At 52.4% G+C, this 27,577-nt stretch overlaps 1 protein-coding gene across 3 annotated transcripts; it reads right to left on the bottom strand.

Annotated features, from left to right (window-relative positions):
- Window positions 1-1,329: 1,329 nt before the first annotated feature.
- TAB1 (TGF-beta activated kinase 1 (MAP3K7) binding protein 1) lies at window positions 1,330-27,411 on the bottom strand. Of its 3 annotated transcripts, none has more exons than XM_029205132.1 (11): window positions 27,322-27,411; window positions 13,693-13,829; window positions 13,167-13,320; window positions 11,993-12,079; window positions 11,356-11,494; window positions 10,281-10,394; window positions 9,544-9,655; window positions 7,624-7,768; window positions 5,834-6,056; window positions 4,714-4,876; window positions 1,330-3,135 (listed from the first exon to the last, which is right to left on the bottom strand). In XM_029205132.1, the coding sequence occupies exons 1-11, from the start codon at window positions 27,352-27,354 to the stop codon at window positions 2,928-2,930; spliced, it is 1,515 nt and encodes a 504-aa protein (XP_029060965.1). In that variant the 5' UTR covers window positions 27,355-27,411; the 3' UTR covers window positions 1,330-2,927. The 3 variants fall into 3 exon arrangements, with proteins under 3 accessions (XP_029060965.1, XP_029060966.1, XP_029060967.1); XM_029205133.1 differs by having other exon boundaries at window positions 2,955-3,239; XM_029205134.1 differs by having other exon boundaries at window positions 2,955-3,131.
- Window positions 27,412-27,577: the final 166 nt, after the last annotated feature.

Below are 27,577 nucleotides of genomic sequence, written 5' to 3'. Positions count from 1 at the left end.
GGGTGGGAGTTTTCTACAGGGTAAAGATGTTTCCTGTAGGAAAGTTCCAGAAGTTCTTCTCTGGGCAGTGCACCTACCGTCGTTCACCTGACGTTTCTTCGACCTGCCCAGGGGCTGTGCAGGGTCCAGGGTGGAGGGGCGGGGGGAGAGGGGTAAGCACACGAAGGACTCCAACGCAGCAGGTGCCTCGAGGCAGGACGCAGGAGCTCTGGAAGGTTCTTGAGCTCAGCACCATCTGGGTAAAGGGCAGGATTTGCTGAAGTGACAATTGCAAGAGGGTGCGGAAACAGGCGGGGGCTCTGGCCTTGAGGCAATGCGTGGGGCCCTGAGGTCCACCCTGGCCCTGGCCCACCGAGGGACCTGGGAGAACGGGGCAAGAAGGGGCTGGATGAGCCGGCTGGTACACACAGCCTGAAGGCAGGGGTGTCTCGGAGGCAGGAATGGAGTCCCTGAGCTGGTGTCAATACTCCTCAAAGCCTCCTTGAGGAGGCTGCACGCCCAGAGGCTCATGGAAATGCCCTTCTTTGCTCCGGGCTGACATCACCTCTGCGTGGGCTCATGCCGAGCCCATCAGGATTGGCAGGAATCTGTGTCCTTGTTTGGCTTCAAAGCAGGGGGCCCAGAAAGAAGAATCATGAAAGATGCCCTTGCTGGAGGAAACGTCCGAGAGCCCGGCTGACAGCCTCCCTCTGGGCTTCGCTGAGAAGAGGCAATAACCACACCCACGGCCCAGCGTCTGGGTTCCCAGGGGAAGTGGCAAGTAGCACCTGCTGAACGCAAGGCCCCAGGCAGACCCTTCCTTATACATGACTTTACAGTGTTAGAGGGACAAGGTCTTAAGTCCCGTAAAGCGGGAAGAGGCGCTTTGTGGACTAGTATTCATAGAGTATCCTCCATGCAGACGAAACCAAAATGAGGCCGAGGAACCTTCTCAAGGTCTACTGACCAGTGGGGAGCGGGAGTGGGAGGACTGGGTCCTGGTGACCCGCAGCCCTGCCAGCCACACCACACTCACACGCCGAGAACCGGCCTTGCCTTCAGGAAGAGGAGGAGCTGGCGCGCAGCAGGGGAGGACTGTCACCCTCTCCAGGTGTGCAGGGACCTCGGGGGATGCTGAGCAACCCAGCGCCCTCCCCTCAGGCTGTGAGGTGGCAGCACCGGTCCGGTCCAGAGGCCGGGTTCACATCCTGGCTCTGCCACTCCCAGGCCTGATGAGCTGGCGCTTCCAGATGCTGAGCGGGGCAGGAGGCGACTGCCACCTCCCAGGGCCGCCGCGAGCTACACAAGACACCCGTAGACTATTAATAGCACGACACATTATACCACCCTTTATTATCTCTTTACTGCCGTAAAAAAGTGATTCTAACTCTAGAGACCAAACAGCATACAGAGACATTCTCGGAAGAGAATCCCTTTGTGCCCAAGCCTCTGTGACTGATTTTGAATCTGCTCACCTGCACAACGGAGATGGCTTCGTAGTGGAGGGGGGTCAGGGCCTTCTGCTGAGATCCGTTTTTCTTCTGCTCATGCCGCGGCTCCCCTCGGAAACCGGCACCACAATGGGCCCTGCCCTGCCACAGGAAAACATGTTCCTGGACCACAGGGCGAACAGGGAACCTTGGAACTGGCCTTTGACTTTTCAGAGTCCAAGCACACTGGAGGCCGTGCACAGCAGCCAGTCCCTGGTGAGCTGTGTCTGGGGCATCATGGGGCAGGAGGCTGGGCACCAGGTGGGGGGGTGTTGGCAAGAACCCAGGGGGGCCTCAGAGACTGACAAGAAAGTTTGAGTTCTGCTCCACCACTGACTGCGTGACTTGGACAAGGTGTGAGTCTCCTGAGCCTGCTTCCTCCTCTGAAAATACGAAGGGCAATTCCAGCTGACAGCCCTGGTGGCACCCCTTCCCCACTGAAGGCAGAGAACATGCATGAAATGGTCTAACTGAGGGCCTGGGCTGGCCTGATCCCGACCCTAAGTGTCTGTAAGAACAGTGCACGTCTCCAAAGCCCTCGACCACCCAGAGCAGCCGGTCTCCAGGACCTTCTGGAACCATTCTCCACTGTTCTCTGTTTCCAGTGAGCCCCGAGGCCTGGCCTAAGACCTGTCTGTTACCGTGGAGCTGGCAGAGACTCACAGTCAGTGGTTAAGACTGCAGTCTTAGCAGCTCCCACCCTGGGGCCCTCCCCAGCTCCAGCGGGGAAAAGCAGAGCAGAACTGGCTCACCCCGATTCAGGGCCTCGCCACTCCCGGAGGGGCCCACTCAGGCCGGGCACACCTCCCCTCTTCACCCGGCCCTGGGGAGCCAGCCCTGCCCAGCCTGCCCACTCTGGTGGGCTCCAGGACCAGTGCTCCTCTTGGACCAGTTCTCTCCGGTTCCTTTCCACCTGACTGCCCCCTCTGCAGCCATCCCAGTGCCCCCGAGCCCAAAGAGGCCTAGGGACGGGGCCCAGGGACGGGTGCAGGCCTCGAAGGTGCAGACGCCAACTGGGGTTCCACTCTGGAGGCCAGCTGGAGAAGGCGGGAACCACCCCCCAGGGGCGAGGGGGCGCTAGCAGTGGCCACAGGCTCCTCCAGGGGAGATGGTGTCGGGAAGGGGATGGCTTTGGGAAAGCAGTGGCTGCCACTCGCGGGGCTCGTGGGCTGCCGCCCTTGTGCCCCTTGCTCTGAGGAACAGCAATGGTCGTGGCTGAGGCTGCTGGGGGACTGAGCCTCCGGCCCCTGTGCTGCCGCCGTGGCAAGGGGTCCGGTCTGCGTTGGTGCACTGAGAGAACATTCTCTACAGCACCGCAGGCTGTGGAGTGAGAGTACGATGCAGGCTGAGCACCAGGCCCCCGCTGGCCCCTGGGGCACAGGCAAATGGCAGGAAAAGGCCCGGAGCTGGGCCCCGTCCCCAGGCAAGGTCCTGCTCGGGTTGCACTCCGCGGCTGGGCTACGGCGCCATCACCACACTCTGCTCGCCATGGTCCACGCTCCAGAGGCGGTAGAACTCCGCAAAGTCCACGTAAGGCTCGACGCGTCCATCCTCGCCGGGGGGGAGCGAGTGGGCGGGCCGGGAGCGGAAAAGGCCCCCGTCAGAGCTGGAGCTGCTGCTCTGGGTGTGCGTGTTGGTGGACTGCAGGGTCAGGGTCGGGCTCTGGCTGGGAGCACAACAGGGGCAAATCAGTCATGGGCCGTGGCGTCTGGCCAGCCCCTCAGGGCACAGGCCACAAAGGCAACCACAAGGGCCAGCCGGCCAGAGGTCCTTCGGGGCAGAGGAAAAGTCAAATGTATTTTTGAAGCTCTAACCACATGTAGCTCTTTAAATTAACTAGAATGAAACAAATGGAGCCCCCACTTCAGTGCTCAATAATCACGCGTGGCTAGTGGCTACTGTGTAGGATGTAGAACTTGCCACCCGCGGAGCGGCGCCGAGCTGGGCGCCATCCACTCCAACCTCTCCAAATCCATCCCAGACCAAACCCCACGGGTCACAGGCAGGCCAGGGCTCTTCTCCCGGAAAACCTCCCTCCTCCCTCCTCCTCGTTTCTCTCGCAAGCTGGGTGGCGACGGGCCCCCCATGTTCCCAGAGCTCCCCGGGCACCCACCCTCTGCCACACAGCCTGTAACATCTGGGAATTACCTGCTAACCCACTGTCCTGCACAGTCCCAGCACTCAGAGCTGGGCCAGCCCGGCAGCGGGGTGGGGGGGCAACTAAGCTCTGACGCAGGATGGAGGGACCAGGGAGCCCGAGGCACAGAAGAATGGCTGGTTCTCCGGCCTGGTCTGGGATGGCTGCTACACGCCCTGCCTTTGTGGACACAGCTGGCGGCTCCTCTGAGCAGCCCTGCAGGGGTGGGGAGGCCACCCGTACAACGTTTAGGATGCCCATCACTCAGCTGCCCGGCAGGCCCGTCCGGCCCACAAGGGTGGCGGCGGCAGCCTGGGGGCAGGGAGAAGGAAAGGCCCCCTGCGAGGCACAGGGAAACCTTCCCGGTGGCCCTTCCAACCGGCCAGATCCTGAGTGGGCTGGGTGGGGCACCTCTATTATTCTGTGCAGGGCTGGAATGTGGAAACCAGAGCCCAGCCCCCTGGTGTGGCAGGTGGGGGTACATTCCCCAGACGTGGAGGGGGCGGGGCAGACACCCGACCTGTCAGGCAGGTCTGCCAGGAGTGAGGAGGGGGCCCGCCCACCATACCCCCAGGCTCCAGACCCCCTGCTGCCTCCACCCCTCCCCCAGCCTGAAACTAGAGAACTCGCTTCAAAGCTAAAATCTGACGCTTCAGTCAGAGAGCACTGGCTCTCATAAGCCGGCACAGGCCAAACAATGTCCCACAAGCACAGATACCATGGGGGAGGCCCCCCAAATCACACACTCCAAGACGGGAGAAGAGAAAAGAACAAGAGGACAACCTTCCCATTAAATGAAAACGAATACATGGCACCTGCAAGAAGAAATGAGCAGCAGGCTGTCAGCATGAGCTGCCTGTCTCCACCCCCTCCCTTCCGGCTTCAAGGAGCTGCTGGAACCTGCAGTCTCGCCTGGGAGGCTACGGAGGCCTCCCCAGGGATGGAACTGGGGGATTTGAGAGGAATAAGACCCCAGCACGTCTCAGGGCGTCTCATCCAAGGTTCCTCAGGCACAGGACGTGGCCCTACGGCCACTCCTGTCCAGGGACCCAGGGCTGTGCCCAGGAAGCAGGCCTGTGATGGCTGGGGCTGGGGGTGGCCGCTTACTTGGTGAGGGTGGGAGTGGCTTCGTCCAGGGTGGAGGCACTGTGGGCCCCGTTGACTAGCTGGCCCTGGGAGGGCATGACGAGGGACAGGGTCACGCTGGTTTTGCTGGTGCTCTGGGCGCTTGAGTAAGGCACGGATACGGGGTACACGCGTCCTCCTGCAGCTATGGGAGGAAGAGAGTGGTGGGCTACAGGACGCAGCTCGGGGGGACCCTGGGGTGGCAGCAACAGGGCCGCTCCAGGGCCTGAGAAGGTAGGCGGTGGCCCGGCTTGGATCCCCTAGCTTGACCCTCTGCCCCTTAGGACAGCGAAGGAGTACCTGCGGCAGAGACTCTTCCGGGCCAGGCAGGGGCCTCGGCTCAGCAGCAAAGCACTGCCGGTGCTCAAGGCAGGAAGAGAAGTGCTGAGCTGCCTCAACGGAAGGGTTACTGCCTGGCTTCCCACGGTGCTTTAACCCAAGGGCTAAGTATGCTCCTAGTTGAGGTTGGCCCAACAAAAATACGGCTGCAATAACAAGCTAGAGAAACTCCAGTAACCCCGGTGTCCGTGGGAGAACAAATCCATCTGATGCTTGAGTGCTAGAGCTTGCTTGTTTGAAAAAAAGAAAAAGAAATGCAGCCCCCAGGAACTGATGGTCTTGACACTAAAGCAGCACTGGGAGGGAGAACAAAAGAATAATTCTTCCTGGGCAACATGATTCAGGATTAAAAAGGTAGAGAGTAAAGCGTCTCTCCCTCACCTCTGACATGCCCAACCTCGGCTAGGTCCCTTCCTTCTAGGGCCTCAGTTTCCCTTCTGTAAAAGGGTTGTTAATGAGGACGAAAGGAAATACGCGGGCGAGGTGGCTGGCGCACAGCAGGCACTGAGCCCGCAGCTGCCGCTGTCCCCGCGATGTGGCCCGTGGTGCTGCAAAGTGCTTCCCGCGCCCTCAGGTCTTTCAAAGGAGGCCAGGGCAGGTGGTATTGTCCTCATTTCACAGACAAAAAGGGAAAAATAAGCACAGCTCAGACAGCTTTAAAGTCAGGGCCGGGCCTGGAACTGCTCAAAGCCAGGCCTCCCGACTCCACTCCACCCCAGGCAGCAAGGCCGTGGCCTCGGGCACAGGCTTGCGGCACACATACCTGGGGCGGGGGTGGGTGCGGCCTGGCTCATCTCTCCCAGGGGGTAGCCAAAGTTCCGCACCAGCAGGGTCATGTCCTCGTGCCTTGGGCAGAACTTGGCACGCTCCCCGCCACTGGCGAAGGTGTCACTGTGGATGCGCTTCACCCGGTCCACCACGGCCTGGGCCACTGCATCCAGGGAAGTCTGCTTGGCGAACTCCGTGTCGATCATGGCGGCGATCTCCTGGGGGCGACGGGAGCACAAACCTGGTGAGCAACGAGGGGGCCCAGGGAGTGTAGGCCACACCTTCACAGCCAAATCAGGACACTTAGGGGTCACCAGCCAAGCAAGTGGACGTCCCCGCCAGCCAAGCCTGCCACCTGAGCTTCTCAAGGTATTCAGGATAATTCTTTTGGAACTTTCTCATTAGAAAAGGTGTGACCTTGTGATTTCTCTGATTTTTGGCTTCCACACACCAAAAAAATGGGGGATAATATCCACCTCACTGCATTACAGTGAGGATTAAAAAACATAACGGATGTGAGGGCACTTCAAGCTCAGTACAAATTGTCGGCTTTCTTTCCTGGAACAAACTTATTGTAGGAGATGATATGTCGATTTTGTCAGAAACTGAGGATACAGGATGAAGAGAGGGTCCCTGCCCTCAGAGAAGTCCACTGTCCCGTGTATTCTAGAACCCAGCAGAAGCCACTGGACAGTCTTATCACGAAGAGCAAAGAAAGGAAAAAAAAGATCACATCTATGGTAAGATAAAAAATATAAACACAAAATCCTCTACATGATGGCTGGCTGCAGTCTCTTGGAGGTAGGAGGGCAGGCTGGCAGGTAACAGGAAATGACCTGGGCCCGGTCCGGGGGGCTCAGCTCCAGCACTGACCAGCTTTGTCACCTCAGGCAAGACCCTGAACTCTGTGAGCCCCAAGTTCCCTAGCCTGACATGGCAGTGAGCCCCTGCCCCTACCATGTTATAAGGCTACTGGAAGGAATGAGATAAAATAGATGAAAAACCTTGAACACAGGTATTAGGAGACAGTGAGGCGCCTAAGACTTGCCCTCATTATTTTTAATTAGGACAAAGCAGAAAAGGTTACCTTCTCACCAGAATCACAGATGGAAGGAGAAACACAAGCTGAACTTCTCTGGCTGACCCAGCAAGCCCAGGTCAGGTAAAGGCAGCTTCCCTTCAAGTCATCCTCAATGTGACTGCCTCCAAGTCCCGCTTTAGTGACGACCATCTGACACGTGCATCCCAAGGTGTAGGAAAAAGCAGCAGCTCCCCCTGGCTGAGAACCTATGTCTACCACGCCCAGCCTTCATCACAACCCCACAAAGGCAGAGGTCATCATCCCCGTCTCAGAAACAAGGAATGAACTGTGTATCATGTGCAACTCAAAGAGGGAAGCGACCGAGGCAGTGGAGCGGGACCTGGGCGGGCCGCACGACTCCTTGGCCAGCGTTCTATGTACCAGGCCGCGCCCCTGCGGGGCTTTCCTCCGCGGCCCACCCGGGCCCTTCCCAGACAGTCTCCAGAGCCACGTGTGCCTGTGGAAATTCATTTCCCTCACCCTCTTCCCTTAGGCTTTGCTCAGGACCCTGGGGACTGGAACTGCTTCAAGCCCAGATGAGCAAAGCTTTTGGGTAGGATGGGTGTTCTTGGAACTCTGGGCTTTTTCTTCTCCCAACTTTGAACCCAGAGAAGATGTCTGGTGAAAGCATGTGAGAATCAGAGCTCTGGGGAGCATGCCACCCTGCAGGCTGAGCAGCCATGCTCTGCTCGGGCCCAGCTCACCTGGTTGGCCTGCCCAGGCCCGTGGGCTGCCTCCAGGGCCTTGTACAGCCCCTCGGACATCAGCACCAGGAAGCCAGTCACCCCATCCAGGGGCTGTGCACCGTGGATTTCAGGCTCCGCGATGATGGGCTTGGACTTGGCAGCGCTGTGGGAAGAGAGCAGAGGGCACAGCTGTGCTTGGAATGGCCCCCTGGGGACATTTATTCTGGTGAGAAGAATCTACATCCAGAATGTAAAATAAAACACACATCTGACAAGAGGAAAAGAAAGAGAGGAGAGAGAAAACCAGAAAAACAGACCTGTCTTCTGAGGGCAGCTCTTAAAATAAAGCTCAGAGGGCCAGGAAAGCCAGGGCGAGGCTGGGGTCACAACGGCCAAGGTCAAATGCCCAATCCTGGTCCCACTCCGCATTTCCTGTCCACAGAGCTGGGGGGTGGCAGGGGGAGGGGGGGGCAGCCAGAGGGATGGGTTCTCTTTTAAAAGCCCACTCCTCTTGGGCTCCTCCAAGCTGACCCAGGCCCCACATACACTCTAGCTGCAGAGGGACTATGAACTGATGCACCATCAGAGCTGGTCAATGTCAGGAAGCTCCAACATGCACACATGCACACAGGGCAAGGATAAGAAGATGTTCCTGGCAACAGGATTTGAAAGAGTGAGTCTGGCAACATCCTGAAGGTCGGTCCATCAGTAGGGGCGGGTTAGGTGAGTGCTGACAGCTACACACTGGAATCCTAGCAACTGTTACCAAGAATGCTGCCAGCCTAAATTGTAGGTGTGCAGGAATGGAGGAGTGGGTGCCTATACTGAAAAAAGTGAAGTGCACAACACTGGGCGCGGAATGCTAGCATTTGTGGGTGTTTTGAAAAGGCAACTTGCTCCCTCCCCACCCCCAACAAGCACGCGCCATGCACAGTGCATGCGGCGCGCACACACACGCGCACACGTACACAGAAACTCCAGGGCAGGATACCTCAGAAACTAGCAGCTTCTGAGGAAGGAGTCTGGGCTTGGGGTGGGAGGAAGATTCACTTTTCACTGCATATCCTGGGCACTGTTTGAATTGTTTTAAACCACAGATGGACCTTTCCATAAAGCAAACAGAACCCGACAAATTAGAGACAAAAGGTTCCAAACGTAATTATTTAAACCTTGTGAGGGTAAGGAGCTGTAACACATGTTTTCTAAGACACAAGGTGGGCATCACACACACACACACACACACACACACACACACACACACACAGTGTTGTTGCATACAGGGTCGCCGTAGTTCAGGACACAAGCTCTGAATTCAGCCTGCCTGGCTTCAAGTCTTGCCTAAGCCCACTATTAGCCCTGAGACCAGGCAGGCTACCTAGTGTCTGCATGTGTCAGTTTCCTCATATGAAAATACCTCTGGGGCAATAAGAGCACCCACTTCATAGGGCCTGAGGACTGAATAAGAGAATGGATGTAAAAAACTGCGCATGGGCTTGGATGAAGGCTCACGTTATTATCATCGTCTGTTTGCTATGAGCAGTGGGTGGCATCCAGAAGGGACAACCCATCTGGCAGCCCCGCCCTGGCCCCAGTCATGACAATACTGACCAACAGGCCTTCGGTCTGTCTCTATCCACACCAGGCAGCTCATGCCAACTCTGGCCTCTCCTGCCAGGCCCTGGGGCATTGGTTGCTGCCCTTGGCTTTGGCCCAGCTCCCCACCTAACCCCTTGCCAGCCTAGCTCTACAGGACCCCAACTCCTGGCCTGCTGCCTGCTGGGTCCAGGGCCTGCCCCACACCAACCTCTCCGGGAGAACGAAAGAATCTCCTTGGGCTCCAAACTACCTCAACTGTACCTTTTGTCCCTAGAGCCTAAAATCTGCATCTGCCCCAGGCCTCTGGTCTTACAAATGGGGGCAGCTGGGCCGGCCACTCACCTGAGTAGGTCGATGTCAGTGTAGCCGTATTTGACCTTGTAGTCCCCAATGCGCCTGGTGCTTTCCTGCCCACAGATGACGCCCACTTGCTTGATCTTTCCTGCATCCAAACCTACCAGAGGAAGAACAACACGACAACCTCAGAGTTTGTTCATAAAGAAGAACCAAAAGAAGGGGATACAGACATATCCACAAAAACAAGGCACTGAACAGGAAGTGAAATCATAGCAGGCACCTTGGAGGGCAGTTAGCCCAAAGTCCCCCAGTGTCCTCAGCCCCCATCCCCATCAGAACACCCGTGGCTCAGAGTCCTCCCCTACGGGACAGCAGATCCAGCACCGCCCAGCTCAGCTCCCTCTGCAGCCTGGGCTCACAGGGAAGGGAGGGGGTGGCCATGGCGGCAGCTGGAGCCCCAGGACTTCTTTGGCCTCTCAGTCTCCACCAATAACAGTGCATACCAGAGGCTCCTGGAAGCATTTCACACGTAGTAACTCTTTCAATCCTCACAACACCCTGAGGTTAAGTGTTACTATTATCCTCATTACACAGAAGGGGAAACTGAGGCACAGAAAACTTGAGTAAGTTCCAAAATCACCAACTAGTAAGTGGAAGAGCTGGGATTCAACCCCAGGCAGGCTGGTCCCAAGCCCAAGGTCACAGCCCGTCCACTTCATGCCTTTCTCTACGTGGCCAACAGAAGGCACAGGGTGAGCCACCAGGCCCCGCCCCCCACTCACCCAGCTGTGAGAGCCGGAAGAGCTCATCCTCATTCTCCGTGGTGTGGTCCACGTTCAACTGTGTCACCTGAAGACCATCCACCGTGGATTTGCATAAAAGCGCACGGTTCGTACCTGCAGAAGAATTCAAGCAGCTGAGCAAAGACTGAGAGCACAGCGAAGAACAGGACACGTTGAGAAAAGGCAAGCATCTCACACATGGAAATCCTTGAAATGAGCAAAGAAAATAGGCTCAGACCACTGGAGCCAGTCAGCAGTCAGGGAGAGCTGATGATATTAAGGAATTAGGTTAAACTTTTCCAGTGGCATCCGAGGACAATTATGATTAGGATTTTAACGAGACCTTTTCCCTAAGGAGCCACACTGCAGTATTTACAGATAGCACGACACAGCGTCTGGGTTTGCTTAACAACAACGCGGGGACAGAGGGCTGTGGATGAAGTGAGGCTGGCCGGGGGAGGATGCTGGGGATGGGGGATGGGCACACAGCAGTTCACTAAATGCTCTTCACATAAAAATGCTGTTTATTACAGTTTTGAATCTTTTCCGTAACGAAATCTTAAGGAAAGGAGGAAGAGAAGAGGGACCGTATCAGTGGGGTCTCTCCAGAGCCCCTGCAGTAAACTGCACCCTGAGGGCACCGCCTTCTCAGGCTCGAACATGGCCCTTCTTCACCTACAAATCCAAATGTCCCTGTGACCTCTCACCCTCCAGCCCAAACCCAGCCCATCTTGCCGCCCTTCATGCCAAGTGGGTCTTCCACAGCCGGACAACTTCTTCTAGACAAGGAAGCCACTAAGGTAGCCCAGAGAGGGGACACAACTCCCCAAGGCCACAAGCCAGTTAGGGGCACAGGGGGGACTCAAGCCGGGACACCAGCCTCTCAGCAGGTACTTCAAATGCCCCGGCCTGGGACTGAGACGTCCTATGGAGTTAACGGGAAACACTTAGTGGTCTCAGGACGCTCGAGGTGGAGGTCTTCCGTGTCTGGGAAGCAGACCGCCCAAAGGACACACGGATCCCGAGGCTGACCTTCTCCCCTGCTCTCCCGCCTTGGGACAGGCAGGTGGCTCACCGACATTGGCGACATAGAGCTTGTTGTTGAGAAGGACCGCCACCACGGCCATGGCTCCTCCCGAAATCTCCTTCTCCAACGTCTTGAGTCTTTCGAGGATCTTCTGATACTGAGGGGGCAGCTGGTGCTGAGGGGCGCCCTAGAAGCCATCACCGGCGGTCAGAGCAGGCCAGGGCCTTGGAGAGCATCTCACCAACCTCCCCTCCCTTAAAGACAGAGCATCTGAGGCCCGGCCGGGAAGGAAGCTGGCTGCAGCTCCAGGGCAGGCTTCTTTCAGGAGAGCCAGGCGTGACCTAATTCGTCCCGTCGGCCCTGAAGGTACCTGCGCATGACGTGAGCAGGCGGGTGACGAGGCCTGGACAGATTCGGGCCGAGGACCGACCTGGAAGGAGCTTCTCTCACACCCTATGCCCACCCCAAGTGGAGTCGCAGAGTATGGCTGCTCGTAGCCAGCCAAGGAGGGCCCTAGGAGGGCAGACCCGTTGCCACCTGCATCCCATCAGAAACTGTCCCCTAACGCCTGCCGCTCTGGCCCAGTTGTATCAATGGCCTGGGAGGGACATGACAGACGAGTCCTTGCTCCTAGCAAAGCTGGACCTTGATCTGCTGCTCGTGGGGCACAGGCTGGGGACGTTACCTCAGGCAGCTGGGACTGGAGGCTCGCCTTCTCTGCCAACGCGTCATCGATGGACTCTAGGAAGCTCCTCTCCACCACATCGAAGGCCTGGTGGCAGAGGACAAGGCGGCAAAGGCCAGTTCAAACACCACTGTCATCTGAGGCTGAAATGCTATTAACGGCGGCAAGTTGCATCAACCGCAGGTTACCGTGTGATGGGGCTTCGTACAGCGCACCACCAGGCACTGCTGCTCCCGCAGAGCAAGGTCTGATGAAGATGGCCCCGTGGGGCTGGTGCCTTCCAGGTGGCAGTGCAGAGCGACCAGAGAGGTGGGACGCGGCAGAGAGGTAGGGAGCACAGGCTGCCTGAGGGTGACAGCCAGCTTGGCACTTGCCGGCCAGGCAGCGCGGCCTCCTCAGGGGAAGCGCTGTTCTGACAGTGACTGAGGGTGTGCGCCTTGAGCACCCAGCGCCCGGCTCAGACCAAGTCTAGGTCAGTGACAGCTAGTGTCACTGCCACATCCTGAAGGCCCCTCAACACAGCTCACGCTGCCGCCTTTCCCAAGGGCGCCAGCTGACACTCACTGGCACTGGGCCCTAAGGCCATGGCCGGCGCGCGGGCCCGCAGGTGCCAAGGCAGGAAAATGGCTGGGAACGCTGTTTTCGAGGAAGAGGAATCCACATTTCTCGTCTAAGACTAAGTGCCCCTGGACTTGCTTCCAAAAGGCGATGCCAGGAGGACAAACTCCAGAACAGCAGCGAGCAGAAACGCAGAAGTGGCAAAACAAGCACAAGCCCAGCGGGAGCGAGGAGGCAGGGCCTGGGGAGCCCCCAGTGACTGAGTGCCTGAGCCACGCGGGGGGAGAGGGCCACCCTCAACGACCTTGTCTCTACCAGGGCTCAGCTGCTGCCCCCATACCCCACGTCCAAGGTGACGTCCATAATCCCCTTCCCCAGGAGCATCTCGTCCAGGGCCAACCCCGCGAGGCGTGGGGAAGGACTGCTGCTGGCTGCCCGGCCCTGCACCTGGGAAGTGGGGTGCCCCTGCCGCTGGGAGAGGCTCCCAGAGCTGGTTCTTCTGCGGAGACGAGCCAGCGAGGCCTTCAGACCAGCCCCGGGCTAACCGCACGCTCTGCAGTCGCAGGGCCGAGGCCCAGGGAACTCAGCCACGGCCAGCCAGCCCGAGCCCCAGTACCTGCAGCAGGACCCGCCGCACGTCGGCCTCAGTGTGCTCGGCGCTGAGCTGGCCCAGCAGGAGCTCCGCAGACAGCCGCTGGGCCACGAAGTTGGTTACCCGGTTGCCGTCGTAGCCGTTGAAGACCCCGTACAGGAAGCAGCTGTCCTCACTCCTGACAGAGGGAGAGGGCAGGGGGTGGCCTGAGACCAGGGGCTCACAGAAGAGTGATGCCAGCTCCAGAGCGAGGGGGAGAAAGGAAAGGCATTGGGGAGACAAAAGACACAGCAGCTGTGGCTTCAGGTGCCCACGTGGGTCCCCACTTTGACTATCATTGCACTCTGGCCGTGACTTTCTAGGATACCCCTGCCCCCTGGAGCAGGCCTTCAGCTGGTCTGAGGTCTCGACGTGGAAGGGACAGCAGCAGACATCACCTCCCGTGGGCCATATCGCACTAGGAAGCCCCACGGAAAACAGCTGCAAAACTGCTTTCTCTTGCTTGCAAACCTACTTCTGGTGCCCAGGAGGGCGCTGCCAGCACTCTCACCTGAACTTGAGCCAGTTGTCCTCTGGTGGGTGGCTCTCAGTGCCCTTGCCATCGGCAGAGTAGCTGCGGTTGGAGGCTGAGCCAACTCCAGAGAGGTGGCAGAGCGGCAGGTCATCCGTCCAGCTTGGTTGCTGCTCCTGGGAAGGACACCAGGAAACCAAGCGCGTTACCTTCTCACCCAGGGCAGACCCCACCTCATCTGCTTTTTCTTCCCCAACAAAAACCTAGCAGGCCCGGAGCCCCACCCAGAGGGTTCCACTTCCTCCTGGAAAACAATGATGCGTGTATGAACAAACACTTGCAGAAGGGTTTGCGTGGTTTATGGCTAATCCACAAACTTCCCCGGGAAACCTGAAAAAGACTAGAGTTCCCACATGCAAGGCTCAGCAGGGATCTCCAGGAGTGCGGTACACTGTGGAGCATGAGTGAAACACACACACACAAGTGAAGCAAACTCCTCGTATAAAAACTCTTTGGTGGTCCCCACCTTGCACTGCAATGGCTCTGACTCCAATCCCTTGGGCACTGGTTAAAACCGCAGATTTCCAGGCCCCGCCCACAGAATGTCTGATCCTGGCGGGGCTCAGGATATATGCAGTGTAGACAGCTCCTCCCAGGGGACTGATTCAAGCAACACAGATCCACACCTAGAGAAACTGACTTAGAAGCTCAGCCTCAGTCACTCTTCCTAGCACTGGGGTCTCCACGCCCTGGTCCCCACTCCACCCTGGTGTCCTCTCCCATCTGCCCCCCCGCCATATGCTTCTCCACTACTACCAAATGCTTGCAGTACCCTGTCCACATCCCGCTCTTTCCCTCTGCGTGGAACACCCTCCTTGTCCTCGTCTAATAATTCTCCATGTCCTTCGGGACTCTGGCTCGGGAGTCACCGCCTCCAGGAAGACTTCCTTCAGGACGCCCCTCCCCAGGCTTGGCTGCCAGCCCTCTTGTGTATCCCTACTACACTTGGCCCCCCACTCTTGCCTGTGTCTGACTCCCATTCTACCCCATGGATCTCAAAGCAGGCTGTTCAGTATAACCACGACAGAGCTTTAAACACAAACACACGCACATATACACAGAGCTGTCTAGGAGGCAGCCCAAACACAGACTCTGAATTTCCTAAATCTCCTTGGGGGGGCACTCTGAGCACCTGCACTTTCTAAGCCCCAGAATCGCCCCAGGCGCAGGTGTGATCCACTAACTCATTGAAAGCCTCCCCTACACCCAGCCCCCACTTGAGAGCCCTGCCTGGTTCACAAAGGCATTCCCGTGCCCACCAAGCTGAACTAGAGCAAACTAAAACTGGGAAAATCAAAGTTCAACTGCAAGGAGAGTAAAATTTGGATTGAAAGCTTTATTGAAAATTTAAAAAGCACGAATACTGTGCACAACTTCTTACAAGTTAGCAGTAACAGACTTCAAAAAAGGATGTGAAAACTACTTCAACAGGCTTTTGCAATCAGATATGTAAAAAGCCTGTGGTTAGCTTTCGTGGCCAATTTCATCTTTTGTTCATTTACATACTGACAGGGAGTGACTTCATAGCTTTTTTATTTATTTTTTTTCATTTCAATTGCTTTTATGCTGCATTTATTCCAGCGCTTTAGTTTTGTGCTTTGCACCCTGGAGCAACTTCAGCAGGGGATGGGAGTTTGTTTTTATTTTTAAATTAGCATATAGTAAAACTGCCTTTCTGGTGGGCAGGTCTATGAGGTTTTTTGGTTTTTTTTTTTGCGGTACGCGGGCCTCTCACTGTTGTGGCCTCTTCCGTTGCAGAGCACAGGCTCCAGACGCGCAGGCTCAGCGGCCATGGCTCACGGGCCCAGCCGCTCCGCGGCATGTGGGATCTTCCCGGACCAGGGCACGAACCCGCGTCCCCTGCATCGGCAGGCGGACTCTCAACCACGGCGCCACCAGGGAAGCCCCAGGTCTATGACTATGAGTTTTAACACTCGTAGAGATTTGTGTAACTACCGCCACAATAAAGATACAGAACAGCCCATCTTCCCCAAACACGCCCTCATGCTGCCCCTTTGAAGCCACACCCTCCCCTAACTCCTGGCAACCAGTGACCTGTGCCCCATCACTCTACAGTCTTTTCAAGAATGCCATAAATCAAATTACACAATGTATAACCTTTTTCTTCCTCTTTCTATTGTGGTTAACACGTATAACATAAACTTTATCATCTTAACCATTTTTCAAGCCATCTTTAAGTGTACATTTTACTGGTGTTACATATATTCATAGTGCTGTGCAGCCATCGCCACCATCCATCCCCATAACTCTGCTCATCTTGTAAAACTGAAACTCTACCCATTAAACAAAAACTCCCCATTCTCCCTTCCCTCCAGCCCCTGGCAACCACCACTGTACTCTATGTCTTTAAGTACATAACCTTTTGAGACTGGCTTCTCTCACTCAGCATTATGCCTTTGAGATCCATCCAAGCTGGTGCGTGCACCAACAGTTGGTCCCTTTTTATTGTAGAGCAGTATTCTGTCATATGGACATAGTATAGTTTATCCATTCATCCCCTTAAGGGTATTTGGGCTGTTTCCAGTTTTTGGCAATTATGAAGAGAGCTGTTATAAACACTCATGGGCAGGTTTCTGTGTGAACATAACTCTTCATATCTCTAGGGTAAACACCTAGGAGTGAGACTGCTGTTTAACTTTATACGAAGCTGCCAAACTGCTTTGCAAAGCGGCGCGCCACTTGCCTCCCACAGGTAACGCACGACCGTTCTTGCTGCTCCGCATTCTCATCACATGGTATTTTTTTTTTTAAGACATTCTAAGAAGTGTATAATGATATCTCATCACAGCTTTAATTTGCATTTCCCTAATGGCTAATAATGATGTTGAGCATCTTTTCATGTGCCTATTTGCCATTCACATATCTTCTTTGGTGAAGTGTCTCTTTAAAAAGTCTCATACCTATGTTTTAATTGTGTTGTTTGTTTTCTTAACTACTGAATTTTGAGAGTCCTTCATATATTTTGGATAAAAGTCTTTTCTTGCATATGTGATTTGCAAATATTTTTCCCAGTCTCTACCTGCTATTTCATTCACTTACCAGTGAGTGTCTTTTGTAAAGCAAAAGTTTTTACTTGTGATGAAATCCTTTTTTAAAAAATATTTATTTATTTTCCTTATTTTTTTGGCTGTGTTGGGTCCTAGTTGCAGCACACAGGATCTTTAAGGCATGTGGGATCTTTCGTTACTGTGAGCTGTCTCTGCGTTGCAGTGCTCAGGCTTCTCTCTAGTTGTGGCACACGGGCTCCAGAGCACGTGGGCTCTGTAGTTTGCAGCACGCGGGCTCTCTCACTGAGGCGCGGGAGCTCAATAGTTGTGGACCCTGATGAAATCCATTTAATCATTTTTTTTCTTTCATGGTTCATGCTTTTGATGTCATCTCTAAGAACTCTTTGCCCAGTCTCAGGTCACGATATCTTCTGTTTTCTTCTAGAAGTGTTATAGGGACTTCCCTGGTGGTCCAGTGGTTAAGACTCCATGCTCTCAATGCAGGGGGCCCAGGATCGATCCCTGGTCAGGAAATTAGATCCCACATGCACGCTGCAACTAAGAGCCTGCATGCCTCAACTAAAGGATCCCTCATGCCACAACTAAGACCCGGCACAGCCAAACAAATAAATTTTAAAATAAATAAATAAAAAATAAAAGTGTTATAGTTTTACATTTAGACCTGTGATCCATTTTGAGTTAATTTCTATATAAGGCAGGAGATTTAGGTAAATTTTTTTTTTTTTTGGCAAATGGATGTCCAATTTTTCCAATAGTATTTGTTGAAAAGACCATCCTTTCTCTGGACTTTCCTGGTGGCGCTGTGGTTAAGAATCCGCCTGCCAATGCAGGGTACACAGGTTCGAGCCCTGGTCCAGGAAGATCCCACATGCCGCAGAGCACCTAGGCCCGTACGCCACAACTACTGAGCCTGTGCTCTAGAGTCCATACGCCACAACTACTGAAGGCCGTGCACCTACAGCCTGTGCTCCGCAACAAGAGAAGCCACCACAGTGAGAAGCCCGTGCACCGCAACGAAGAGCAGCCCCCCCAGTCGCCGCAACTAGAGAAAGCCTGTGTGCAGCAACAAAGACCCAACGCAGCCAAAAATAAATTTTTTAAAAAAAGAGTATTTTAAATACTTCTGGTTACTTTAAAAAAAAGAAAAAAAGACTATCCTTTCTCCATTTAATTACCTTTTGCACCTCTGTCAAAAAGTAACTGGCCATACTCGTATGGGTCTATTTCTTGACTCTATTCTATTCCGTTGATCTATGTGTCTATCCTTCCACCAACTCAAAGCTCTTGATGACCATAGCTTTATTAATCTGTATGTAAAATCTACATTATAACATCAGTTGGTGTGATGCCTCTAACTTTATTCTTTTTCAAAACTGTTTTGGCTATTCTAGTTCCTTTACCTTTCCATATAAATTTTAGAATCCGCTTGTATTTACAAGAAAATCCTGCTGGGATTTTGATTGGAATTGTTTCAAATCTATAGATCAATCTGAGGAGATGTGACATCTTCACTATATTGAATCTTGCAATTCATCAAACGGTATGTCTTTAAAAGTCCTTGTGTCTTCTTTATGGGACTTTAAAAATTCACACAACCTCACCACAAGGGCTAAAAAGCTACCAATGCCTACGAGCAGTCTTTGACAACAGAACATATGACTAAAATCTACTAATGGAAAAGGAACGGCAACAAGAGCTGAAATTCTGCCCAGCTCCCGATGATGCTGAGCATTTAACTCTTTCAGGTCAAGCTACAGGGAAATAAAACAAAACAAAACAAAAAACTGCTTCACAGTAACACAAAACTGTTTCTAGTTTTAATCCTGACCTGTCTCACTTTAAAGCAACAAAAATGTCTCTCTTAACATAAGTGTGAACTTCAGTCTTTGGAATCCACATATGACATTATGCAATGAGAGTATATTTGATTAATACATATATTCATTCAACAAATGTTTACTGAACATTTACAACAGGCTGGCATTACTCCAGGTGCTGTGGACACAGTGGAGAAAACAACCGAGGGTCCTGGCTTGAAACTTCCTTTCTAGGGAGAGAGACTTCAAACATGTAATACGATAAATAAACAAGGCACTTTTAAGCAAGGAAACGTGCTGTGGAGAAAATACATCAGGGTAAGGGGACAGACAGTGGTGGGGAGGGCTCTTTCAGATGAGGTGGCCAGAAGAAGTCTCTCTGGGGAGGTGACCTCTGAGACAGACCTGAACGATTATGGAGCAGTGGCCATTTCAGAAAGTGGGTAAGGAGCCTTCCAAGCAGATGCAAAGACCCTGAGGTAGAAAATAGAATGACTTAGGTTTAAGGAAGTGTGAGGCTGGCGTGGCCTCTGTAGTGAGCAGCAGGGAAAGTGGCTTGCTCCTGCGTTTACACACATGCACGCACGTGTGTGCCCAAGTAAGGACAGTGTAAGGCCTTTAAGGCCACAGAAAGGAGTTCATTGCCAAGGAATTATATTTCAAGGAACAGATATTGCCAATCATCCCCTATGTCTTAGATCTGATTAATATACCTCCATCACCAAGGACCTCACAAAGGTCTCAGGCAACCTCGCAAGTAAATTTCCCAAAGAAGCTCCTTTTTCTAGGGTCTGCCTCCTGCCTCCAACTGGGAAGAAATTAAGCATAAGATAAGGCAGAGGCACAAAAGCATCTCCCCAACTAGGAGTGTCCCCTGTCCTGAAAAGATGGGCCAAGAAGCCAGTATTTGGCACCCCAAAATGTCCCAGCTGTTTTAAAGCATGGGAGGAGAAGACATTTATACTTTCTAGAATCCTGTCTGTGATTAAAACTGAGATTAAGATGGATTGAACTCGTCCTCTAATGTGAGATGAACAATATGAATGTGTCGCCCACGATGCAAAACCCGTCATCGATGCTGCAATCACAGTGCTTCCTCTGCCATTATCTAACTCCCGCAAGGGTCAGAGACAGGCTTCCGGGGACTTAAATCTTTCCAATAAATTCATACTTTCCAGAAAAAAAAAATATTACCCAAGCAACTTATGGGCCCACTTGGCATTGAGAAATACACTATGAAAAAGACTAGTACATTAGTCTTTCACAAGGAAGGAGATAAACTCAAAATGGATGACTGAGGAACTTGCCACATCAGTGTGTCGTGGCAGAGGAACAATTCATGTAAAAGCACTTCACGATGGGAGCTCACGAAGCTGCTCTCAGGAGCAGGCTGATGCCATGCTGGCTGCTGCAGCCATGCCCAGCTGACATGAGCGTAGCAAGCTCCCCAAACCAGAAAGACTGTGTGTCTGACAGTGGTCAACCTACTTAACAAGTACCTTATTCTTCAGAAAGTATTTACGCTTAGTGTCTGGATACTTCTACAGTGTTAAGTGCTTTTTCTGAAATTGGATTTTCATAATGTTGAGCTAGTAATATTTTGGAAATGCATTGTTTTAGTAATTGGCAATCAGTGTTTAGGTCAGTGGGTAAGTACTCCAGGGCTTAAGGGCAGTGTTTGTCCATTTCTGATAAAAACACTTAAGGAAACAGTCATTGACGGATATTTTCTTAATGTACCATTATATATATACTTCAGTCAGTCCTAATACCAGCATCTTACTTAGTGGGTAAACACAAAAGGCATTCGCATTAGGATCAGGAACAAAGCAAGGATACCTATAATCTCCATTACTTAATAATGAACTGGAGGTGTCAGCACATGCAATTAGACAAGAGAAAAGAAGGAGAGCATACGACTTGGAAAAGACGTACAGTCATCTCTATTTGCAGTTGATGTGATGGTATTTGGAAACCCTAAAGAATAAATAATAAAACTAACTCAGTATAGTTAGTTTTTATAAAACTAGTTATAAAACTAGTTAAAAATAATTTAACTAACTCAGAAATAAATCAGTAAGATGGCAGGATACAAAATCAACACAAAAAATCAACAGCCTTCATATACTTAAAGAAAAGATGGGCATCTAGCCTCTACTTACTGTCAACTAAAATAACAAAGCCTTTTTCCTCTGAAGTTCTCTTGAGTCAGTTCCCCAAAACCACACTCCTGTAGAGGAGTTTTTTAAACTTAAATTTATATCGGTTGGATTATATCTTAATGCTTTCATCTCAGCCATGCAGCCTGTTGACATAGTTTTGAATCTCACCCTTTGACAGATTAACAATCTCACTCAGCTGTCTATCTTGTACAGATAAGGCCTGCTACAGAGTGTTCCAAATGACTTCTAAAAAACTGTGACCAGAAGAAAAAGCGTGGGAAGCTAACCCGCTTCTGACAGGAGGTGTCTGCACCAAACACAGAAGGGAAGTAACACCTCCGCCAAAGGTTTATGATACTTGAAAAGCCATATGTATTTTTGGAACCTCACATAAAGAGGCTACTGACCCTAGAGGTACAGTCACAGAAACAAGCACATACTTTAAAACAAACCAACTATTTATATATGAACCTTGCTGAGCGAAGTTCTCCTATTTCACATTGACATTCTTTAAACAATGAGTTTCTAGCCAACTTGCCTTGCTATTTAAATAAAGAAAGAAGAAATAAGAAAAAAATTACCCAAAGAGCATATTAAATAGTATCTACGGTAAGGCAGAGCCTCTCCCTTTCTGTCTTTCCAAGTCCTATCCACCCACAAAAGCCCAGCTCAAATCCCACTGGTGCCAGAGGCCCGTGTTTCCCAAACCTCAACCATCCACTCACCATCTTCAACAAATTATCCATTTCATGTTTTTTCTTTAATCTGCCATGTTTTCTTTTATTAAAATGACTTCATTTTGAATGTAAACTCTTCAGTATTATAAGTGGAAAACCATTATTACCTGCCAAATCTTGATGGTAATAAGAAAGGAAAACAAAACAAGGTTATTAAATTCTAGCTTAAGTCATGGGCTGCTACACTCTGAGCTGAAGCCCTGCTCCCTCTGTTGAAATAAAGGGAGATTAGCAAGAACCAGAAAGGTGTTACATACGTACTAGGACCAAACCAAGTTTATCTCCTGATATCATCAGAAAGTTTCAAAGAGAACTAAAGAGCAAATAACCTCCACATGTAAGGATGCGTTTTACATCGGCATACACCTAACCACCTCACTGAATGTGTTCCAGGTTCTGGGAAAATACTGCCCAAGGCCTTGGGGCCCCTTCCCTGAGAAATGCATCCCGTGGCCTCACCGTGCATTCTGGGTACCTACTCGCTGGCTATTAACTATTTGGCAACTTGTGGCAACTCTCAGGTTATAGCCTGGTATTGTTAATTGGCTACTTTATTTCACCGATTCAAAGACATGTATTTTCAACATTTTTAATATCGCTGAAGTTAGTGTGTTACAAGTTAATTAGCAGGGCACTTTCTTTCTTAGTAGTATGTAAAATAATGATGTGTCCTTATAATCCATAGTGTCTTAGACCCAATGACATACGGGCAATTTCTCAGATACTCATGAGTGCTCCTTCAGCGACGGCCCTGCATGGAGTGCAGTCCCCACAGCAGCTCAAACATTCAGTAACAAGCTGCCAGACAATTCCAGGAGGTGCTACCCGTGTGGGAGTGGGAGAGTATCTGGTCCTCCCTGATTTCAGCAGTGGCCCTCAAATCATTCTCACCCTGCTGTGGCCGGGTAAGCTTCAATTGTATTCTCCCCCTTCTGTCCACCGCCATCGGGGATTATCCATACCAAGCACTCATTGCTGATTCTATTAAAACCCACCAGACTGCCAACACTCTTGCTTCCTTCCTCCACGTTTCTGAACAGTTTTCGGAAAGGTCATGTATTTTCTACTCACACAAACCACCCACCCTTCCACCCCTGCACGCACTGATGCACACTTTCTCCCACGCCCGCAAATGCCAGGCCCACAGCACCAGCAGCAAGCGGTGCTTAGCGCCTGAACATGAGTCGTGAGAAGCTGAGAAAGGGGAGTCTCAGGCTTAGAGCCTCATAAACACATAAAACAGTGAGTATGGCTCACTTAACTCTTTGATGGGTTACAAACTCATTTCTCACAAGAAAGAATCTGTTTCGAAAAGCCTAATTTTAACTTGATTTTCTGAGGGAGATTCCAAAATTCATATTTTGGTATAAATTTCTCTAGTTATTCAATTGTATTTAACCCATTAAGGGGGTCACACCTTGCACACATATATTTCAGCATCAGCACCTCACGTACACGTGACCATGTCACATAAAAATAGTCCATAAGGGCTTCCCTGGTGGCGCAGTGGTTGCACCAATGCAGGGGACAAAGGTTCGAGCCCTGGCCTGGGAAGATCCCACATGCCGCGGAGCAACTAAGCCCATGCGCCACAACTACTGAGCCTGTGCTCTAGAGCCCGCGAGCCACAACTACTGAAGCCCACACACCTAGAGCCCGTGCTCCGCAACAAAACAAGGCACTGCAATGAGAAGCCCGCGCACCGCGACAAAGAGTAACCCCCACTCACCGCAACTAGAGAAAGCCTGAGTACAGCAACGAAGACCCAACACAGCCAAAAATAAAATAAATTAATTAATTTAAAAAAAGTAGTCCATAAAAGTCCCCACAGAGACTCATCTCAAACTCCTGGGCAGCAGAAATAGACAAAAGCATGATTCCAAGTTCGGGCCACAGCCTGAATATCAAATTATAGTATGAAAAGGCCGAGTGTTTTTGTGGCGGAAGCACCCGGATTACTTAGAAGCAAAAAGGAAGCTCAGAAAGAGAGAACCATGCCCTCAGCAAGATGACTCTGGGTGGGGGTAGCAGTTCTTTCTCTCCAAAAAGCCTAAAACACCCCGATGCCTCCTGCCATCTCTATCTTTCAGAATGACCCCCTTTTCCTTCCTCACTTCTCTGGGACCGACCCCACTCCTGGCCCCCACCTCTTTCACTAGGGTTTCCATCAAAGGTCCTCTATGTTTTCATCACAAATATAGCACTAATACATTTTAAAGGGGCTACTAATAATTGTGGAGCTTACCGTGTGCTGGAGCAGCTGGACCACATTCTGACGGCATATGAGACAGTTGTAGGTGATGGTCTAAAGGATGTTTTTATTTTAAGGCTATGTGTTTATTTTAACATACATTAGAAGAAAAATATATGGCTAGGACCTGTGATTTCATAGATATAATTGCTCAGGAAAAATTTGATTTCAAGTTGACTTTTTAAATAATTAAGTAAATAGTAGTTTAGGCAAAATTAAACTCTTGATTCTCCCTGCCCCCAGGGCACGCCTCCTCCAGGGCTCCCCACCTCAGTAAACAGCACCACTGTTGTTCCAACCAAAACCTTGTAGTCCTTCTCGACTCTTCTTCCTGTCACACGCCTCACACTTGATCTGTCAGCAAACCGTATCAGCTCTTCCCCCCAAACACAGCCAGAACTGGGTCCTTCTCACCACCCTTCTTCCGTCACTCTGACCAAGCCTCTGTCGTCTCACACCTGGGCAACGGGGAGCACCACGCAGCAGGTCCCAAGCTTCCACTCTGGCCGCTCAAACGCCTGCCTCTCGACAGAAGGCTCTTTCTCCAGCCACGAATCAGATCACTTCACGCCCCTACTCAAACCCACCCTAGAGTTTCACATCACACTTAGCACAGAATCCAAAGCTCACATCAGGATCCACAAGGCTCCCTCGGACCTCGGCTTCCACTACTCCCCCAACATACTCCACTCCAGCCTGACGCTCCCCTAATAGGGGAGCCTTTGCACCCGTTTCCTCACGCAGGAATACTCCCTCCCACATCGCCCACCTCATCTCATCAAACGTTCAACTGTCTTCCCCAACCACTCTGTCTAAAACAGGCCCTTCACCCCCGTCTGTGAATCCGGCCTATTCTTCCTCGCAGCACCCCTATGTTATATTCTGGATATTATTATATCATATATAATCTGTACTTCTTTCTGTTTCCTATCTCACTCACTAGAACATAAGCTTCACGAGGGCAGGGTCCCCTGCATCTACACAGTGCCTGCCACATACTGAGTACTCAGTGACGTTTACGGGAATGAACCGTAGGCCTTCATTCACATCAGGACTGAAGGTGGAGCTTCATGGCTGGAGGTAAACACACCAGGCCAGGGGTGTAACATGTTCATTTAATACTAACAACACTCCTGGGAGTCCTCTCGGGTGGGGAAACCAAGGTTCAGGGATGTTAAGTGAAAAATCAAGCTTTAGGGATGTTAGTGAATTGCCCAAGGTCATACAGGACCCGTGAGCTATTTTAACAGGCTGTGAAGGGCCCAAGTTCTTTTGAAGCTACTTCAAAAGCTCATCTTTTCTTCAAAAGATCTTTTAAGGTACTACACTACCTGGGGAGCAAAGGTGAAACTCCTCAGGATGACATTCCACGAAGCGCTCTGCCATCTTGTCCCTGGCACTCCCTCCCAGCACCATGACAGCAGATCCCCAGCCCCTCCTGCGCTGACCTGGTCAAATTAGGCCATCTGCAGCCCCTCAACACATTGACACTAGAGTGCCTTACACATCACATTAGTGATACAGGCTCCTTCTCCCACGCAGGACTGCAAATGCAGTGGGGGTGGACACCTGCCTTATTTATCTTCGTATCCCCAGGCCCAGTAACTACAGACCAGCAGATCTCATAGCCACCTGCTGAATGACGGTGTCTGAGCTACTCTCACCGGACTCAGGACAGTGGACGGCAGGCCAAGCCCAGCACACCGTGTGGACCCTTGGATACCCTGTGAGCAGAGATGTCTTGATCATCACTAGCGTGGGACGGGTCTGGTGTGGACATCCCTATCATCCCTTTGCCTTTCATCACAGTGCTATGTGCTTAAAGCTAACCATCCAACTTTAAAAGATTGCACACGTTCTGGAGCTAGCAATGCTCGCCTCTGTCTAACCTGAGTCCCCTGGGCTCCATCACACCGATAAGGGAGGGAAGCTGGTAGCCACTCTCCTCAGCAAGCCACGTCAGCCTATGACAGTTAACCACACCGGCATCTGCCACAACCCACCCAGTATTTCCGGAATGTTTACTACACTGGGGACATTTACATAAGGGCCCTGCCCTCCTACAAAGCAGAGGGCCAGGCCTACCTAACCAACACAAGGATAAGGCCAGGGCTTCCCTGGTGGCGCAGTGGTTGGGAGTCCGCCTGCCGATGCAGGGGACACGGGTTCCCCGGTCCGGGAGGATCCCACATGCCGCGGGGCAGCTGGGCCCGTGAGCCATGGCCGCTGAGCCTGCGCGTCCGGAGCCCGTGCTCCGCAACGGAAGAGGCCACAACAGTGAGAGGCCCGTGTGCCGCAAAAAAAGAAAAAAAGGATAAGGCCAAACTGCCAGGCAGTAGTAAAATAAAGGGACAGCCAAAGGTGTGGAGGGGAAGAGAGCATTCCCCACTGGGAAAAGCTGGGAATTGCCGTCCTGGAGGAGCAATTTCAAAGGGAGTCTACGCAAAGCCTCTCATTAGATTACAGCAGTGAAGGCCACCCTTACCCACTGGTTCCAATGCTTCAAGACCCCTTAGGGCAGTAGGGCCAAGATGTGCTGCATTTCTGTAAAGTCAGGGCTGAGCACTGAACCTGGCCTCAAATGCTTTACTCATTATTTTATAAAAACAATTTATTGAATGCCCAGCACCTAGTGATGGGAGGTGCTGGTAACACTATCCAGTGTTCCCCTCTCTTCAAGTTCACTTTCCAGTACAGGAGGCAGACAAGTCCGCAGGCAAGTACAACAGACCGCCATGTCTGAGGAGGACCCAGGGGACCAGCAACCTGCCCTTGGTCCATGGTGCCAACACGCATGTGCATCTGTGTATATGTGTGTCAAAAGGATGCAGGTGCTGGAAGATACCAGTGACAATCCCATAAGGGTCCAGACTGGGGGGAGGTGGGAGGGGGGAGCCTCAAGACAATCCTCCCACTGCCTGCTCTTACCTAATGGATAAGGAAACTGAGACTGAGGGAAGCACAGTGAGTTACAGCCAGGACCAGAACCCAGTCATTCCCTCCGTATAGCCTAGAGGTTAAGAGGGTTTCTGGAATCAGAATCCCTGATTTTAATCCTGCCTCTGCCACTTACCAGCTGTGTGGCCTTTGGCAAAAGACCACCTCTCTGTGCCTCAGTTTCCTCATCTGTAAAACAGGGAGAATTACAGTACTTGTCTCACGGGGCTGTTATGAAAAATTAAACTTAGAAATATAAAGCTATTGGCACAAAGCCTGGGATATAGTAAGCGATACACAACTGGCTGCTGCTGCTATGATGATTCCTATCGCACGACCCGCCCAGGGGCCGGGGTAGGCTCGCTACCCCGGCTCTCTCGGCGGCCGCGCGCCACTGTCCCTGCAGGCTCCAGAACGCTAACCTCCACGCGCCCTTGACGCTCGCGGCCGCTGGACCGCGAATCCGAGCCCCCGACGGCCCGGCCGGCAACGCGCACGCGCGGCACGCACCCGGGGTCGGGAATGAGCGGGGACCGGCCCGGGAAAGGGGAGGGCGGCGGCCACACCCTGCCAGGGACGGGGAGGCGACCAAAGGCGGAGAAGGAGCCGCGCTTGCACCCGACAGGTCTCCCCGGGCTCCCAACCCCCATCCCGAAGAGCGAGCGGGTTCCTCACACTCTGCAGCAGGCTCCTCCTCTGTGCCGCCATCTTGGAGGGACCCCCGCGAGCGCGCCCGCCTCCCGGCAGAGCAGGCGAGAAAGGCGGCTAGAGCGGCCCAAAGCCGGCCAGGAGGACCGCGCTGCCAGGGAGCTTGAGCCCAGCGCCACCCTACGGCCGAAGTAGGATGCGGCCGTAGGGAAGCGAGTGCGCAGGCGCGCTCTCCCACCATTTCTCCCGTAAGAGATAAAGGGAAGGACGGCTTCCTTATGTA

The sequence above is a fragment of the Monodon monoceros genome, unplaced genomic scaffold (genome assembly GCF_005190385.1).
Source record: "Monodon monoceros isolate NGI ecotype Baffin Bay Population unplaced genomic scaffold, NGI_Narwhal_1 Super_Scaffold_6, whole genome shotgun sequence".
Classification (NCBI taxonomy): domain Eukaryota; kingdom Metazoa; phylum Chordata; class Mammalia; order Artiodactyla; family Monodontidae; genus Monodon; species Monodon monoceros.
This window is presented reverse-complemented; position numbering and strand designations above follow the sequence as displayed.

Coding starts and splice junctions, on each gene's coding strand:
- TAB1 (XM_029205132.1), bottom strand. CDS start 27,354: ATGGCGGCACAGAGGAGGAGCCTGCTGCAGAGT. Junction 13,321..13,692: donor GACAACTGGCTCAAGTTCAG/GTGAGAGTGCTG, acceptor TCCCTCTGTCAG/GAGTGAGGACAGCTGCTTCC. Junction 3,136..4,713: donor GCCACTCCCACCCTCACCAA/GTAAGCGGCCAC, acceptor TTGTGCTCCCAG/CCAGAGCCCGACCCTGACCC.